Source organism: Orycteropus afer, unplaced genomic scaffold (genome assembly GCF_000298275.1).
Source record: "Orycteropus afer afer isolate SDZICR_OR568_19922 unplaced genomic scaffold, OryAfe1.0 scaffold00006, whole genome shotgun sequence".
Lineage (NCBI taxonomy): Eukaryota > Metazoa > Chordata > Mammalia > Tubulidentata > Orycteropodidae > Orycteropus > Orycteropus afer.
Genome location: NW_006921593.1, coordinates 12558860 through 12576535, shown reverse-complemented (window position 1 = coordinate 12576535; position 17676 = coordinate 12558860). Strand labels below are relative to the sequence as shown.

General features: G+C 55.9%; 1 protein-coding gene across 1 annotated transcript in view; it reads right to left on the bottom strand.

Annotated features, from left to right (window-relative positions):
- TNRC18 (trinucleotide repeat containing 18) overlaps positions 1 to 17676 on the bottom strand; it is a 91405-nt gene that overhangs the window by 46814 nt on the left and 26915 nt on the right. Inside the window, exons 12-18 of the mRNA XM_042781140.1 lie at positions 14461 to 14636; positions 13709 to 13845; positions 13386 to 13514; positions 11506 to 11677; positions 9563 to 9923; positions 6056 to 6331; positions 524 to 775 (exon numbers count right to left, since the gene is read on the bottom strand). Of these exons, the coding sequence (XP_042637074.1) occupies positions 524 to 775; positions 6056 to 6331; positions 9563 to 9923; positions 11506 to 11677; positions 13386 to 13514; positions 13709 to 13845; positions 14461 to 14636 (1503 nt within the window). The remainder of the gene's footprint in view (positions 1 to 523; positions 776 to 6055; positions 6332 to 9562; positions 9924 to 11505; positions 11678 to 13385; positions 13515 to 13708; positions 13846 to 14460; positions 14637 to 17676) is intronic.

Sequence of the window (17676 nt, the reverse complement as noted above, 5' to 3'; positions counted from 1 at the left end):
ACCAGCCCCAGGCTCCATGAGGCCTGCCCACCTGGGCCCAGCCCACCTCACCGAGCCCTGGAGAGCTTTCCTCCATCCACACCTTTGCAGGCCCATCCCCTTGGCCTGCACCAAGACATCTCGGCTCGCTGGGCTAGCTCCTACTTCTTGCTCCTGGCTCCACCCTGTAAGGGCCTCCCCGACCCCCAGGCTGGGCCAGGGACCTCCCTTGCATTCCCCACCCTCCTTGTGGGCCTTCCTGAGGCCTCTCTGCTGCCCAGAACCTCCCGAACAGGGCAGGGCAGGCCACATGTGTGGAGCACGTGAATGGCGGCCCACTGAGGTCCCTTCCTTGCAGAGCCAGGTCACCCCACGGTCCTGGGTCACAGCAGGCCAGGCAGGTGCCCGGCTCGAGGCAGCGAGCCCACAAAGCAGAGGCTCCCCCACCAGCTCTGCCCCTCCCTCCTCCAAGCCTCAGGGGCCCCACAGCTGAAGGGGCCCGGGGCCCGGGGCCCGGGGCCCGGCCTCCCTGCCCGAGGCTCACCCATCAGACTCTGCCGCTCCTCCTTCTTCCGGGCCTTCTGCTTGGCCTCCAGCTGCACCACCGACAGGGCCGGCCCCACAGTGGGGCTGGGCAGGGCACTGGCTGCGAAGCGTGCCAGCAGGCCCAGCCCGCTCTCCTCCAGGCCTGGCGACAGGGCCCGCTCCCGGGTCCCCAGCCTATAGCCGCCACCGGCCTCGGCCTCCTCCTCCTCCTCCTCCTCAAGCCCCTCGTCTTCCTCCTCGGAGCTCTCATCTGGCAGAAAACAGGGGCCAAGTCAGAGCCGTGGTCTGGGCGCACGCCACCACCCACCGCCACCCGAGCCCAGCGCCGGCACTCGGCCTGGTGCCAGCACGGGGTAGCTGGGGAGTGCTGAGAGCCCCCAGCATTTCCCACCTGTGTCCCCGCCACCCCATCCCACGGAGCTCAAGACGAGGGAGCCCTGAGCGGCCCAGAGACAGCAGCGGCTGTGGGTGTCGGGGTGGGCTTCTGTAGGCAGGTACCAACATGCACCTCGGCTGGGGCAGGGACAGACACACAGACAAGGACTGGAGACAACTCCCTCCACGGTCTCACACACACACACACACGCCCCGACACGCAACATGAAGGCTGAGAAGGAGGCAGGAGAGAGGAGAAGGGCCGAGGAGGCTCAGGGAGAGGCCAGGAGGACGGTGAGAAGTGACCTTGGGGCACAGCGGGGGGTTCTGGGTTCCAGGCACCCTCAAAGGAGCTGGAGGCCAGAGGCTGGTGGTAGGAGAAGGTGGAGCTTGGTCTCTTCCAGAGGCAGGTGGCAAACTCACAGGTTCAAGTCCAAAATTGAGTTCCCGTCAACACACCCACGTGTGGGAACCCTAGGCCCGCCGCTGGCCCTCTCAGAGCCCCTACTGCTCATCTCCCAGCCTCCCCACACACACACCTGCCAAAAAGGAACACACCTGTTCCCACTGGCAATGGAACTGCAAGATGGACGTTACTCTTGATTTGAACCCAGGGCTGGTTGGCTGCCATGCTTAGTTTAAAAACAAAACAAAACAAAACAAAAACAGCTGCTTCCAAGTCAGTTCTGACTCACACCAACCCCACCTGGTCACCTGTTCTAGAGCGGAACTCTGCTCCCCAGGTGTCAGCAGGCCTTTCTTTCCTGGCACCACCAACCTCTAGGTTAGTCGTCAAAGGCAAACCGCTTATGCCATGCAGGGACTTTGCTTACCCACCAAATAAAGGAAAAACACAAACCCACTGCTGTCTAATCAATTCTGGCTCATAGCACCCCTAGAGGACAGGGTAGAACTGCCCACAGGGTCTCCAAGGCTGTCAGTCTTCACAGAAGCCCAAACCACACCCACTGCCATGGAGTCCATTCCGACCCACAGCGCCCCTAGAGGACAGAGTGGAGCTGCCCACAGGGTCTCTAAGGCTGTCAATCTTCACAGAAGCCAACTGCCTCAGCTTTCTCCCTTGGGGCAGCTGTGGGTTTAAACAGCCAACCTTTTGGTTAGCAGCCAACTGCTTTAACCACTATGCCACCAGAGCGCCTTTGCTTACCCACAACCAAATGAAAAAAGAATAACGCCTCCCTGAAAACAGAGCAAAAAGAAGAAGGTGCCAGTCCCTGCCCTGGCCGGGGGCTTCAGAATGGTGGGTGAAAGCAGTCACCCTGCTCACATCCAGGGTGTTCTCAGTTGGGTGACCAGTTGCCAAGGCAGGCTTTCTCTTCAGCAGTTGGGCCTGCTGGCCTGAGCCAGCCGGGGCAATTCCGACCCAGGCTGAAGGTCAACAGTGCCTGCAGGGGACAGCAGGGGAGACGATGCGCCTGCAACTGAGCCAAACCCACCATCAAAAAGAGGTCCCTGACGAGGGCGGGCAGGCGGGAGGTATCCTACGGGCTAAGTCTGCCTTACGACAGCCATGGCCAGGTCCCCTCCAGAAGTCAAAGGACAAGCACCACATCCAAGTCTGTGCACCCACCTCAAGCGCCCAACTGCCCCAGGGGCCTGGCTGGGGATGGTTGCTCACAGGCTAGAAGCCCCGGGCAGGCCCGAGTGAGGTCTGGACCATGCCACCGGAATAACCAGCAGAGAGCAAGTGCAAACCATCTCCCCTCCACACTGTGTCCGGGGAGGCGACTGGGCTCCGGACGGAAGGATGAAGTCAGATGGCCAAGTCCACGTTCTCCTGCCACGCGCTGGGGTGCCCGTGAGGGCAGCGTGTGTGTGCCCAGCTACAAAGGAAGCCCAGTCCCTGCTGTAAAGGACTGAAGGAGTACATCAAAAGGGCAGAGAGAGGAAGAGGCAGAGAGGGTTCTGTTAGGAGGAGCGCGAGGCAGGGAAGGCGCGGTTTCCAGAGCGATGGATGGCACAGAATGGAGGGGCCAGCGGGCAGGCGGCAGGGGGGCAGGCAGACAGTGCACACATGCAATCCATTCACATGGTGACGTCACATGGCTCATCTCCGCCCAGCGGGCCACAGCGGCAAAGCGGGCTAAGCGTGGGCAGACTTCCCACAGCACCTGGGTCCCCCCTAGCGGGCCTGCTTGGGCCTGGCCAATTGGAGAAGCGGGGGGCTGTTGGGGCTGGCTGGGGCGGGGGCGTGGAGCTTGGACAGGGAGCCGGAAAGTTTCCCTTCTTAAGGTCCCTTCCCTGGCTGCTCAAGTGTGGAGACTCCAGGAATGGAAGGGGGCAGGGGGACATTCCACCCCGATATTTCACGGGTGGGTAGGGTTACAAGACTTGGACTTCAGATCCCAGAAGGCCAGGAACAGCCCGATCCCAGCATTTGGAACTGCAGAGCGTTTGGGAAGGTGAAGAGCCAAAAAGGGGTGGGATTTCCGCCAAGCAGAGGCACCATCTTGGAATGGGACAGGCTCCCCAAGGTGGCTTGGTCTGCTGGGACCTGTGTCATGGGGCCGGGAGGCTGCAAGGTCTTAGCTCCTTCCACGGGGGCAGAGGGGGCCTGGGATCCCCAAAAACCCTTCTGGAGTGATCCACACGTGAGGCAACAGAGCTAGCCAAGGGTGGGGGAAAAAAGGCACCCCCAAGGAAGTAACCCAAGAAAACGCAGAAAAACTTGCTTTTCAATCTCGGATCCGGATGTATGGAGTTTGGCTGCCAGTACTTGGTTTGGTTGCCCCAGGCCCAAGAAATGCCAAGACGACCTCCTGCTGCCATACCCAGTGGGGGCACACCCCGAGGAGGGGAGGTGGAGAGGGGGCACAGAAAGAAAAGCGTTTTGCCTACCTACAGAGCAACGAGCCGGGCTGGGGCTCAAGCTCGGGGACCTGCCGCGCTGTCTGCCTACTCCCAGCCTCCGCTTTGCGTCCAGAGTGCAGCGTGGGGGCAAATGCAAGAGACCGAAACAGACATTCAAAGCATCATGGGTAGGGGTCAAGGGTGAAGGGATGGTCAAGCTGCTGGGGGAGAAGCAGACATACTAGAAAAGCCAAGCCGATTAAGGGTTTAGTATTGGGGTCAGGGAGGCCCCATTACCCAAATATCCCTTTGCAAGGTCTGATCAAAGGTCCATTTGCCGGGTGGAGGGGCAACCCAGTCAGCATCTCAAGCCAGGGGGCCTTGTCCCCCCCTCCCCTCACCCCTTCTGCTCCTGGCTCTGGGTTCTCACGGGGTGGGCTGGCCCCTGGTGCTGCCGGGATCCAGCTCTGGGTGAAGACCCCCAGCTCCCTCTACCCACTTCTTCCTAAGAGCTTGGAGTGGGCGTGAGGAGGACCTGACTCGATTCAGGGGTTCAACTCAGGCGAGAGGGTGCAAACGCTGGCAAGCTGAACCCGAGCTTTAGAGGGGGAGCAAAAGGGTGCCTGGGAGGAGCCAGGGGCACTCGGCCAAGGCGGGAGAGGGAGGCTCCAGGGCAGAGAGAGAGGGTGGCAGAGAACCAACTCAACTGGACCCCAAGGCCCCGGGCTGGGGGAGGCCTTGGAAACCAGGCTGGCTGGAAGACATGGGGCCTCTCTCCTTGCCCTGGCAGTGGCCCAGGAGACTGCAAGCCCAAACGGGTATGGCCGTGCCATGCCACTTCCTGGGCACCCAAAGGGGTCTGTGCCAATTTGGAAGGGAGATGTGGGGAGGGAGGAGGGAAGCCAGGACCAGGCCTGCAGCCCGAGGGGCTCAGCTCCAGCTGCGAGTCCGTGTCCAGATGTGCACCCCCCGGGGCCTGATTCAAGGAGCACCAAGGGTCAAGAGGCAGGTGCTGTTCCCCAAGCTCAGGACAATTCCCTGACCCTAACAGGGCTCTGTCCTGAAGCAAAGCCCAAAACGGGGGCTCAGACCCACTTCCCAAGATTCACCTGTTCCCCCTTCTTGGGACATTTCTGACAGAAGGGGATGGAGGGTCCCCGATATCTCTAACTGCAGAAGTCCAGTTCTGAGATCATAGCTCAGAGGCAGAAGCTTCTCAGGCCCCAGGGTCTCTGACCCTCTCTTTTTATAAGGATTGGGACGGAGACCCCCTGGCTGAGGCGGGAGGCCAAAGCGGCCCTCTGGACTCCCAGGCCAGTGTGCTTTCCGAAGCCCCACACTGCGCCCCTCAATACGGCCATGAAGCCGGTGCTGCGGCACTTAACAAAAACGGGACATGTCCAACTGCCTTGCCCCTGCATGGCCCATGTGCCTTCAAAGCCTAGACACGTGTTGGAACACAAGTGTTGACGTGTCATTACTCCTTAACCAGTGCCAGGTGCGAATCAGAGCTTAAGAAAATAAAAAACAAACAAGCAGCTCGCAGCTCAAGAACTGAAACAAAAAAGACGATGCTGGGGGTGAAAGCGGTTGACTTTAAACCTGCAAAATGGAATGGGTGCCAATAGGTACCAGGGATATTTGAATAATAGAGAAAAGCAGGAGAGTGCGTTACTTCCATCGCGACTCCTTTTGGGGGAGGGGGGAGGAGGAGGGGGGAGGGAAGAGGAACAAAATGGAGGGAAGCGTCAACCTAACCGTCTAGTAAGGACACAGCAAGAGAGACAAGGCACACGGGTTTAGTTAAAAATGAACTCGGTATGTTTAATAAAAGCTTGGTATTACCAAAATCGCGGTACAGACATCAAGTCACACGCCCACACGACAGAATTCCATCTACACAATGTTCCTCAGGAAGCCTCCACCGGGCCGCCCATGCCAAAAGAGAACCCAACCCAAGCCTGGCGTCTAGGTGGGCAGAAAAAGTGAGAAGGAACTCGGGGTAGGGGAGGGACGGGAGGGGCGGAGAGGCGGGAGAGAGGAGAAAAGTGAAGACTAAAAGCCAGTCCGTATAAAAGCTCAAAAAGAGCTAGCCAATGACATTACCGCAATGATACAGGTACAAATGAAAACAAAAATAAAAATAATTACGCGGATAAGGCAGCCTACGCTGCCAAGAACCAAGATGGCCACCCTTCCTGGGGCCATCCAAGATGGACGGCCTCAGAGTCGGCCATCTCTCTCTTGTGGGCATGCTCTCTCAATCTCTCTCTCTTTCTCTCTCGCTCTCACTCACTCTCTCGCTAGAAAACACGTAAGGTATTTTGTGTTTTGAGCTAGTAACCTTGGTCAAACGAGTCCTCAGAAGAGTCACTGAAGGAAGAGCGCGCGTCAGCCTCTCGCAGGAGCAAACAAAATGGCTGCTTCCTGCTGGCGGCCGGCTTGGGTTTGAGAGTCCGGGTGGTCACCAGGCCCCGCTTGGCCAGCCTGGGGCCTCCAGCTGGCTTGCTGTTCTTGGCCACCATGCCACACAGAATGGAAGATGGCAGTTTAGAGCTGGAGGGGCCTTGGCCGGACCACTCGTCCTTCAGGAATTCCTCCTCTTCCTCAGAGTCGGTATCTGTGGTCAAAGTAGTTTTTAATAGCGGTAAGTCACAGGTGCTGGGGGAGGGGCCGTGTCTTTATTTTACTGCGCTTAGTGGTTTGGGGGACATTCTGGTGCAAGCCAGAGCGGAGAGATGCAGATGCCTGTTGGCCAAGGAAAAAAAGCTCGGTTACACCAGACTCTCCTCCCTGGCCTGGGCCTGTTGCCTCTCACCTGAGAAGGCCTCCAAGTCGCAGGCCTCACGTAGCTGGTCTTCCGTGTGCTTGGAGCCAGGCCCGTTCTAGGCTGATGCTGCCAGCATCACCCACTACCCCCCACTTCAGCCAAGACCAGTTCACCAGGCACACGGGAGTCAGGGTGGTCACTGCCAGTTCCCTATCCCCGGTGACTGAGCTCAGCCCAGGGGCTCCTTGGGGAGGCAGGGGTGGGGGAGATGACCCAGGGAATAAAAATCAGTCAAGCTCTTCTCCCCAAAGTACACAGACCCAGCAGCAAGATGGAACTGCCTTGTACAGTTCTCCTGATCAACGACATCAACTCGTCAGCCCTGGTGGAAGTATTTACACCACGGCTAACCGTTAGAAGTCAGGGTGTTTGTTCTTCCTTTCAGAGAGCTGGCTGACCAGCTCACCGGTGCTGGCTTCCCTGACCCAGAGTCTCGGGCCTAACTGTTTTCAAACTTTCCTGGCAGAAGGTCAACCAGGCTTTGGGAAGGAAAAGCGGCATAGCGCTGGTCCCTTCCAATCCCGCCCCAGACACTCACACCCCTTCTATCTGTTTCTCACATCGGGCTGCCAAACAAGATGGGAAGAAAAGGCCCCAGAGCCAAAGACCGTAATCTCTTCATCTGCCACAGACCACAGGGAACGGATCGTTAACAGAGGCAGCTACAGCGCTGGTCTCTGCTCCACAAACACTACACTTTCCACTCCAGCAAGACCAATCACAGAGGGCCTGGGACAAGGGGTGGGACAAGTCACACCATGCTGCCATCCCCATCCACAGGCTCCCGGATTCTCCTCCAACTCCTGTCCTTCCTGAGGTCATACTCCAGGCCAGACTCCTGTGATGAACTGATGACAGCAACCAAACTGTCTTCCCACAGGAACCCACCAGACGTGCCACCCACCACCTCCAACCCAAACTAAACAGCCCCGCCCTCCTCAGAGCCGTACCCTCATCTGCCTAGAATTGCAAAAGAGCAAGTAAAAATAAAAATTGTTTTTAATTAAAATGAAAACAAAAAATAGGCACTCTCTCCACAGCCAGTGGCATACCACAGCCATCCTCTAGCTGGGGACAGGCTTTCTGACTTCCTGTCGCAACCTGAACCTATTTCTCTTGACTTAGGAGCCCATGGATGGCACAAATGGTTAAGTGCTTGACTACTAGCAGAAAGGCTAGCAGTTGACTCCATCCTGAGGTGACTCGGAAGAAACGAAAAATCTGTTTCCAAAAGGCCACACCTTGCCAACGCTAAGGAGTGAGGTTGTACTCTAACCCCCACGGGGTCACCGTAAGTTGGAATTAACAGTAACTGGTCTGACAGCCAGTAGAGTTTGGGATAAAGGTAAAACCAGGTTATGTCAGCAACTGTGAACATTCCTTGATGTGCGATCACCCCTGGCTGCAGGAGACCCCGCAGCCCAGAGCACCCTGAAGGCCTCAGAGATGGAGATTGTCACTGACCTCTAGCTGCCATCCATGCACTCCTATCTGTAACTACGGCAGCAAGAGTTTCTCCAGTGACAGCTAGGCCACACTCAGATCATGCTGCCTCAGGAGATCAAAGGAGACGCCAGCCCCGCAACCCGTCCTGCGCTACCCCAACAGCTGAGGGGGAAAGCGTAGAGGGAGTGATCCACTTCTCGTCTATGGCCCTGAGTCTCTGACATCACCGCTTTCTCCTTGCGCCCACACCGTGGCCAGGGGGCTGGGCAGTGCTATTCTGACCGCACTCATACGAATGAATCAGAAGGGCATGGGCGCCTCCTCAACCTCAGTGTCCACAGCACTCATGCCCACCACAGAGCGTGGAGAGGAGCAGCTCATGCCACCCCCACCTGTGCAACACACCTAGAGGCACCAACACCGAAAAAGGAAGCACAGCTTCATGCTGGGCCAGGTACACGCTGGGCGTCTCCTATATGGCTCACTTCAGGTGCACAAGTAAGGCTGTCAACATCACAGATCAATACAAGTCTTATTTTCCTTCCTGAGAAAACACATGTAACGACATTCATTTGCATCCTGACATTCGAACGCTGCCCAATGAGCCAGCCAGAGTCAGTCAAAAGTTCAAGACGAACAGAAGATACGCGGGTGCCGCGGAAAGAGTCCTTCACCGCAGCCAGACTGAAGGGGGGAGGTGCCCTTAGAATCCAAGGTGGTCCTTCTGGCCTTCCCCTAACTAACATATCTGGTACCCATGCTGTGTGGAAGGTGTTAACAATACACCCTCCAGACCCCAAAAGGCCATGGAGGGCACCCACTGAAGAAGCCAAAGCTGTCTTGCTCAGGAAAACCACAAGGGTATAATCTGAGTTGTGTGGGAAGGCACCCCAATATGCTAGTCTGGAGTCACATAGGACTATTAAAGTAAAAAATCATCAACATTAACTCAATCCAGTTTCTCAATTGCAAAGACCACATTTCAAGCAATAGCCATAAGACGGCTACCATCTTGGACAACACAAATAGAGAACATTTCCAGAAAGTTCTATCGCACAGCAAAATCGCGTAGACCTACGTTTAATCTCAGCTCCAACTCTCCCCGCCTCTCAAAGTTTACTTAACCCCTAACCGAGTCTTGGCGCCAATATATACACTTTTTAATAATACATGTGGTATAAAAACTGTAGCACTTAATGTTGCTATATGCTTGTCAGTTAGCAAAGGGGCGTTTCCTCAAAGCTGGCGGGGCACAGTCATCTCAAACACTTCGAGGCTTCTTCCAACCCAAGCCATCCAAACTGGTAACTTCCGGCAAACCAGCTGAGGGCAGGGGCGGCAGGAAGCTTCTGCTCCCACCCACCAATTGCAGGCCGCCAAACCCAATACCCACCAATCACAAGCACCTCCCTCTCACCCGCGACCGTCAATCACAAGCACTTCCGCTTCCGGTGCCCCCCCCAGCCCACTTCCTGCCTAGAACGCAGACAGACGGAAACTAATTGGTCTTTGAGTGCGTCAAACAAAGGGAAACAAAGACAGAAGGAACAGGCGGCTGGCCCGTCCGCTACTTACTGTAGGAGTAACTGCTCACTTCCGAGGTGAACGGGGAGTGGCCAGACTTGGGCGCGCCTCTGGCCTTGAACCCCGCCTCCATCTTCCTGGCTTTGGCCGACCTCTTGTGTTTACCTTCCCTGGAGGCTTTCAGAGACAGACCGAGGCCTTTGGCCAGGGCTTTCCTGTCCTTGCTCAGCAGGCTGTCGTAAGGAGTCAAATACCTGCTACAGCCCACGCTAGTTTTCGATTTCCCCCCAGCACTGTCCGAGAACTTGAAGGTCGACTTCAACTTGTCTTGCTTGGTGAGGGAGAGGGCCTTGTCTAGCTTGCTGGCCAGTTGCTCCTGGTCGCTGGCCATCTTCTTCTTCTTAATCTTCAGCTGGAGAGGAAGTTGGGTCACGGGTTAAGACGTGGCAAAATGGCCGAGGGGTTTCAGGGCACACGGGTGAACCGGGAACACTGCCCTTCACCCTGGCTCTGGGAGTCTGTAAAGCTCATCGCCTCAGTTCTTGAAACAATGCAAAATGAAGAGCTTATGTACGGGCAGCAAGGGCCGTGCAGAAGATGGATGGGGATAACAGCACGTATCATAGCGCCTGGCACAAGCTAACCACATGCTAAGTAGCTGCTACTGTGGTTACAATTATCATTGGCACTGGCCCTTCCACTCTGGCTTTCTGGTGCCTCGCAGGGAATCGTTTAAGGCAAGCAGAGCTCACCGTGAGCTGGAGAAGGCAGCTGGATTAAAGGAGGCGGAAGGAAACCAAGATGGACAAACCAGATTGTACCAGGGCAGGCCTGCTCATCTCAACCACCTAGACCAGCTGAAGAAGACAGTTGCGCTGTCTTAAGTCAGCCATCCAACTACATGGGCAGGAGCTGCCAAGAAAGTGCTTGGCATGTGCTGTGGCTGCCTGAAGCAGAAAGAATGATTAGAGATTTCTCAGATTAAATTCCTGCTTGCACCTCTACCGCCAAGGGTAGCCATTTGTTGATGTGAAATGAAACGTAACGTGTCAGAGCCCCTCCTTTGAAAGTTTTATCTCCATTTTCTTCAGTGGAGCAGCATTTCATAAGGCGAAAAGCTGGGATAGCATCTTTTAAACAACTCAAGTATCCTTCATGATTTGAGCAGAAAAAAGGATCCGGAAGTACAAACTGGCTGTCTTTCCCCTTCCTGTATCTGGTGTCCCTATGTAAGAACATTTGATGGCTGGATCTACCAAAACAGGCCCTCCACAGAGGGCGTCCTGGGGAGAGATGACAAGGTGGACTGATACTTATAGACGAGGGCCCTAAATGGATGATCTTAAGGAGTTGGCCCTCACCCATCACCCCTGAAACATTCACAGAGGAAATTACAGTGGCATCAGCCCTTGTTCCTTAGAACTGCCAAACGGTGAAGCTCTCCTTGAACAACTACATGGTCACCAACAGAGTGATCATATCATTATGGTTGAGAAAAAACCTAGTCTCCTTGCTGATGTCACCAAAAGGTCACACAGATGTGTCACAAGGAAAGGAGCTTCTGGTCCCAGCTCAGCCTCAGGGACTTTTTGGTAAGTCCTTGACTGCCTCTAGGCCTTAAGTTCTCCCTCTCTCTGATAAAAAAGGTCCCAAGGTGGTACAAAAAGTTTGGGCTTAGCTACTAACCTAAAGGTTGGCAGTTCGAACCCACCCAGTGGCACCGTGGAAGAAAACTCTGGCAACCTGCGTCTGTCTGTAAAGGTGATAGCCAAGAAGACCCCAAGGAACAACCTATTCTGTGACACAGGGTCGCCGTGAGTCCGAACTGACTCAATGGCCAAGGGTTGAGTTGTTTCCTTTCTATTTTCTTCTGGTACAACAAGGAAGATGGGACAAGAGTCGTTCTGACACTAGAGTTTCTGTACTGTAATGGGGCCAAAAGACCTGCAGAAGCAGCGTGAACTCAGACACCCCCAGGAGACTGGATCACTGACCTGGCTCATGAAGTCGGAGGAGGTCTCATGCTCGTCCCAAGTCTGGTTCCTGCCCCTCGCTTTCCCAACTCCAATGAGGGCATCGTGGTCCTCTTCGGCCCCCTTGTGCCTCTTCCTTACCCCAGCTCCCAGCTCAAAGTCATCAGATGTCAGCAGGGCCTTGCTGCTCAGCCTGAAACCCAAACGCATCACTGGTCAGCACCCCGGCCGGGCAACACATGCGGACTAGGGGGCCACCCTCGCAGCCCTGCAGGGCTGGGCGCTGGGCGCTGCACCACACACAGGGATGACGGGGGCCAGTCTGGGATGTTTGTGAGTGAGGCAGGATGTGAGTTTCGAGCGTAAGAGAAACGTCAAGTTAGCTTCCTCTGCCAGCCTCCTCTCTTGTGCTCCTTCACACACGCACATACACACTCACACACATCTCTACACGGTTAGGGACCGGTTTACCAAAACGCGCCAAGGACAAGGATCAGAAATGCCAAGGAAATCCACCAAGATGGGAGCAGGGAAGGCGATTAAGACCACAAGGCTCTGCTGAAGGGCCGTCTGCTGGCCTCCTAGAAGGCAGTATCCTGCAGCTGCCTTGCACTCTAACTTCTCAAGTAATCCTCGTAAAAGCAGCTTGTTTTCATTTGCTGTGTGATACATGTCCTATAAGGACCCTGGGTGCACAATGGCAAAGCACTCGGCTGCCAACAGAAAGATGGGCGGTTCACATCCACCCAGCGGCTCCAAGGAAGGCCTGGCGACCTGCTCCCGCAAAGATTACAGTTCTACGCACACAGGGTTGCTAGGTGTCGGAATCAACTTACGGGCACCCGACATAATACATGCCCTGCTCTGTGTGGGTGCTTCATGTCCCATGGAACTGCACATGCAGTATTTTACAGCTGAGGACACGGGGGCTCAGAGGAGCTAACAAGGGGCCAAGGTTGCAATCAGTGCTGGACCTGGGACTCAGAAGCAGGAAGTTCACCCAACTGAGGGGCCCCCTCGGCCAGGAGCCCCACCCCAGGATACCTTTTCTACAAGCCATATCCCCCCAACCGGGGCTGCTGATAAGGGGTTTCTTCCCCTCGCCTTCCTCTCTCCAGTCAGGAACTTCCTAGGAGGCTCCGTGTGAAATGAGGGGGCCACGGGGCCGTTTTCTCCTGGGGAGAACTTTGCCGTGCCCCACTGCCTCCCCTGAGCCTGCCAAAGGCACCCTGTGCTTCCACAGGCCAAACACTGGGCCACCTAGTGTCCACCCACCCTGATGTCCCAGGCTGAGGGACGCTCCAGCCCTATTCTGATGAACTTCGTCTGTCTCATGCTACCAACACCCAGGGACAGCGGAAACATCTCTGTCCAGTGGCGCCCTAGAGAAAGCACCCGCTGCAGCAGCAGCCAGGAAAACCTCCAGGGTGCGCCACACGGAGTGTCAGGGCCACCCAAGGAGCCTGTCCCACCGTGCTTGAAGGAGGCAGACCTCGCGGCAGGGAGCAGGTCCGGCAGGACAAGCCAGCAGGCCAAGTGCCGCAGGACCAGGTGCTGCACGGGCCCTCGGCAGGAGCAGGCACAGGAAGGGGGGGAAGCAGGTCCCCGGCCGTGGAGGACGCAGGCATGGCAGGAACACGGCGCAGCGCTCAGGTTGGCATGGGACAGTCTCCCGCTGGGGTCCTTCCTCCCGTGCTGTGACAGCCTGGCCCTCCACCAGTCCTCGCTCACCCTCCGAGCCCAGGCACTGTGCTCCCTGGGGGCTACGTCCAGGCGGGCCGAGCCCCAGGGACCCAAGGTCCCACGGGCCAGCCTCAGGAGCGCGGGGGCCGCCGGGCCCAGGCAGTCTCCTCCCCTCCGAGCTCTGTGCAGCCCCCGACCCACCGAGGGGCCAGCCTTACTTTCCGCTACTGTCGCGGCTCTTCCCTCTCTTGCGGGGGGGCGACAGGGCGCTCAGGGCGTGGGTCCGTTTCCTCGGCCTGCCAGGGCCTCTGCGTGCCAAGCTTCTATGGGGGTCCTCGCGCCTGTCCCTTAAAGAGAATCACACGCTTGGCTGTGAACCTGGGGGGGGCGGGGGGGCGTGGAGCAAGGGCGCACGGAGCGCACGCATCACCCGGGTCCATACACACGCGACCACGCACACGTCTGAGCGCCAGCGCCACGGCGCTCCGAGCAGGCCCTGCGCTGCCTAAGTTGCCCGCGGGGCGGCGCAGGGGCAACTCACTCGGGGTCCCGGCGCCGCTGCAGCTTCACCAACTCCCGCTGCTTCTCCTTGTACTGCCGCTGCACCTCGGCCAGCCGCATGCGGAAGTCCAGCTCCATGGAGTCCATGCCCTCCAGGGAGGACTTCATGGCGTACATCTGCAGGGGTGAAGGAGACGAGGGAGATGAACTCCCAGCCCGCTCCCAGACCCCCTTCCGTGGCGGGGACACACACGGTTCACGGGCAGGAGCAAGGACTCGGGGGTCAGAGACCCCAGCGTAAACCTGGTTCCTGCCAGTGACCAGCTGGGGTCTGGAGCCCAGTGCAGACTCCTCCCCGTGAAGATAACCACAGCAGCGGAGTTGATTCCACTCACGGTGACCCGTGTCTCAGAGTAGAACTGAGCGCCACAGCGTTTACAGTAGCTGCTTTTCAGGAAATACGTCCTTTTAGCGAGCAGCCGAGAGCATTAAACCATTCGTACTGCCCAGTGCTACGTCAGGTCATGTATGAAAGCACAACGCAGTGCCCCTAAAGCCAGGGCCCACAGGCAGGGAGTGGCAGGGCCAAGTCTGGCACGCCCAACAGGCTGCTGCATGGGTAAACTGAAGCACACAGAAGGGGAAGGGCAGCATGACGAGTCAAAAGCCGGGGGCAGGTCTGGCCCCGCTGACCCCAACGCCAGCCAGGCCCCAGGCAAGAGGACGTGTCTCCAGAGGGGACCCACAACCCCAGCCCTAGCCCGCCCCACCCGCTGCAGGCCGGCCCCTCACCCGCTCCTCCTTCTTCTGCATCCAGCTGTACTTCTTGTTGGGGTTCAGCTCGCGGGGCAGCCTCAGGCTCTTGAGTGGGTCCACAAAGGGGCTGTCCAACGCCTCCTGTAGCATGTGGCTGCTGGCCGCCAGCAGGCTCTCCAGCGAGGGCCGCGCCACCATGCCCCGCTCGGAACCTGCGGACACGACCAAGTCAGCCCGTGCAGCAGAGAGCCCCAGCCCACGGGCACGGTGGCCAGTGCCCCTGGCCCCACACAGCAGAGACTGAGGCCGGAGCAAGCCACAGGGCCCTTCCAAGAGGCAACTGGCCCGAGCCATCCCAAGACTGGGAACTAACATGGAGGCCTGGCCCGGCCCACGTATGCTGTCCAGAAAAAGACTCAAGAGAGCCGCCCAGGGCCAGCAAGGGGGTCTTTCTAGGAACACAGCTCTTTTCGCTCTTTTCGCTCTTTTGTTCTTGAAATTTCCCAAGATGAATACACATGGCTTTCAGCATCAGCAAAAAATAAACCCAACATTAAAAAGAGTCCTAAATCACCTGTGGGCTCGGGACTTTAGTCACAGGGTACATCAAGCTCAATTGGCATAACATACTACCCAAAACATTGTTCCATCTCCTACTTTGGCAAGTAGCAAGTGGGGTTGTAAAAGCTTGCAAACTGCCATCTACATGCAACAATGGGTCTCTCCTCGTCCAGAGCAAAGAAGAATGAAGAAAACCAAAGACTCATGGGAACAATTAGTCCTAGCGACTGGTACACCATTCGATCTGCAGCCTACACGATTATGAGACCAGAAGAACAAGATGGTGCCCGGCTACCACGGTCACCCACTCAGAGGGGATCTATGGAGGAGAGCCTGGATAGAGAGGGAGAACAATGGGGAACAAAACTCAAAATCAGTTGGGGAGGGAAAAAAAAGGAATCAGGTCTGCTAGTTTGATAGAGCCTGGTGGGACCACTGACCCTATGGCCCCTAGCTGCCCTTCAGGTCTGGAATTGAACCCACACCACACCTGTGGCTTCCAGCCAAACAAAAGACAGGCACATGAGCTGAACATTTACATTAGGTAGATACACTCCTTGGAGAGATCAATCATGGGAGAATAGAAGGGCTGCTTATGCACAGGGAGACAGCTCAGGGGACAGGAGTGCGTGGAGGGATGGACACAGGAAAGAGGTAACCATGGGGAGGAAGTGGGAGGGGAGCTGTTGCATTGTGGGAAATTGTAGTGTATGTCATGAGACAACATGTATGTAAACTGCTATATGGAAAGTGAATTTGTTCTGTAAACTTTCACCCAAATCACAATTAAAAAAAAAAAATTCTTAAATTACAGAAGTCACACATACACATGAGAAAAAATGTAAACCAAGCAGTTAGGGGCAAAAGCCTTCCTCCTCCCCAACGTACAAGTCTCTACGAGGAGGGCACCACTGTTGATGGTTGCCGGTAGAGAGTTCCAGAAAAGGCCATACATGTTTAAATATGTGTAACTTAACACGGATGTCTTTTTAAATAAATTATACCTATAAATGCTGTCAATTAACCCAGACCGCATCACACTTGGCTTCTTTCTACTTAACACCTTGTCATATCGTCACATGACAAGCAGGTCTGCCGCTGTCCGTGAACCTTGTAAAAACACTATCCCTGTGGCTCATAGGCAACACAGTACCAGCCGAACCAAACAGCAACGGCCTACAACCCTCACACCGATGTGCTCATCTCTTCCCCAAAACCAGCCAAGAAACCCTATGGGGCATTCTTGAGTGTGTCCACTATGCGAAAGCCCACCAAGCTGTCCCTAATGCTGCGTGTTTACGAGTATCTGTTAACATGGGTTGTCCCTGACACGGCCTATTCAGGTCAGGACGAACCAGCCGTGTGACCGTCATGTCTGGTATGTCTTATCGTTAGTACCGTGCACTAGACAATGCTGCAGTGTGTAATTTGCTGATGTAATCATTCCCAGATGTTCAAAGAGCAGATTTATAATAATACTGATAATAAAAGGCAATGATAATGAAAACTTAAAAAATAAAATCGTATCTGACTTACGTCAGAACTGATTTCCAAATCTTCACCCAAATCACAATTTAAAAAAAAAAAAAAAGAAGAAGAAGAACTGATTTCCGACAGAACCCTGCCGGAACGGAGCCCCATCCTAAACGGACCAACTGTACTTCCATAGAGGCAGAGCCCTAACATCCCAGGATAACGTTTACATCTGGAGGGGAGAGGGTCCCGGGCTTGGCAAAAGTTACCCTGAGTTCCAGGCTTGTCCTCACCCGCCATTTCTCAGCCTGCATGGTGGCTACCCAGTTACTCTTCCCAAAAGGAGTGTGTTTCAGGTAGTTTCCTCCCTATGTTGTATTTTACCACCGAAATGGGCCTTACCAGCACGTTCATTTCCAGGATCTATTTATAAAGCAAATTGTTGTTGTTGTTATTTGCCTTCGAGTTGGCCCCGACTCATAGCGACCCCTCCTTGGGTTCCCGAGGCAGTATCACTACGGAAGTAGGATTGCCCAACCTTCCTTCTGAGGAGTGGCTGGTGGATTTGAACCGCCAGCCTTCTGGTTAGCAGTCAAGTGCCTTAGGCACTATGCTACCAGAGCTCCCATAAAGCAAATAGTGCAAAATAAAATGCAAAGTTCCAAAGTGCCCCCCCCCCGCGGGCAGTCCTCCGTCACACAAGGTTGCGATGCGTGGGAATCCACTCTGGGGCGCACAACACCACACTTGAGTGCTCTCCATGGACGGCATTTGGGCTGCCCCAGTCTCTTTCTGTGGACAGAGCCCACGGCTAGGAACACGCCTAGTAGGCACCGTCCACCTATGTGAAGGTATGCACGTGTAACTCTGGGGTGAGTACGGTGCTGAGTGCCCAGAAAGGGGCCCCGAATCAGAACGTCAGTGAACGTTTCCCCCCATCTCGCTGTCAAACCGCAATGAGCTCCCCTCCTCTACCACCCGTGTCTCCTCTGTGATCTGAGCCCTGGTCAGGTTTCATGCACACTCCACGTGCACTTGGGGAAGGCCACATTCTCTATTATCAACACCTAAGTTCCATATACCGATCAATTGTTCTGGTCAGGGTTTGTCCACCTGGCACTAAGGACACTGTAGGGCTGCCCGCTGCGGGGCACTCAGCTGCACCGTTGGCCTCTGCCCACTAGATGTCAGTAGCACACCCGCCCCAAGCTCTGACAA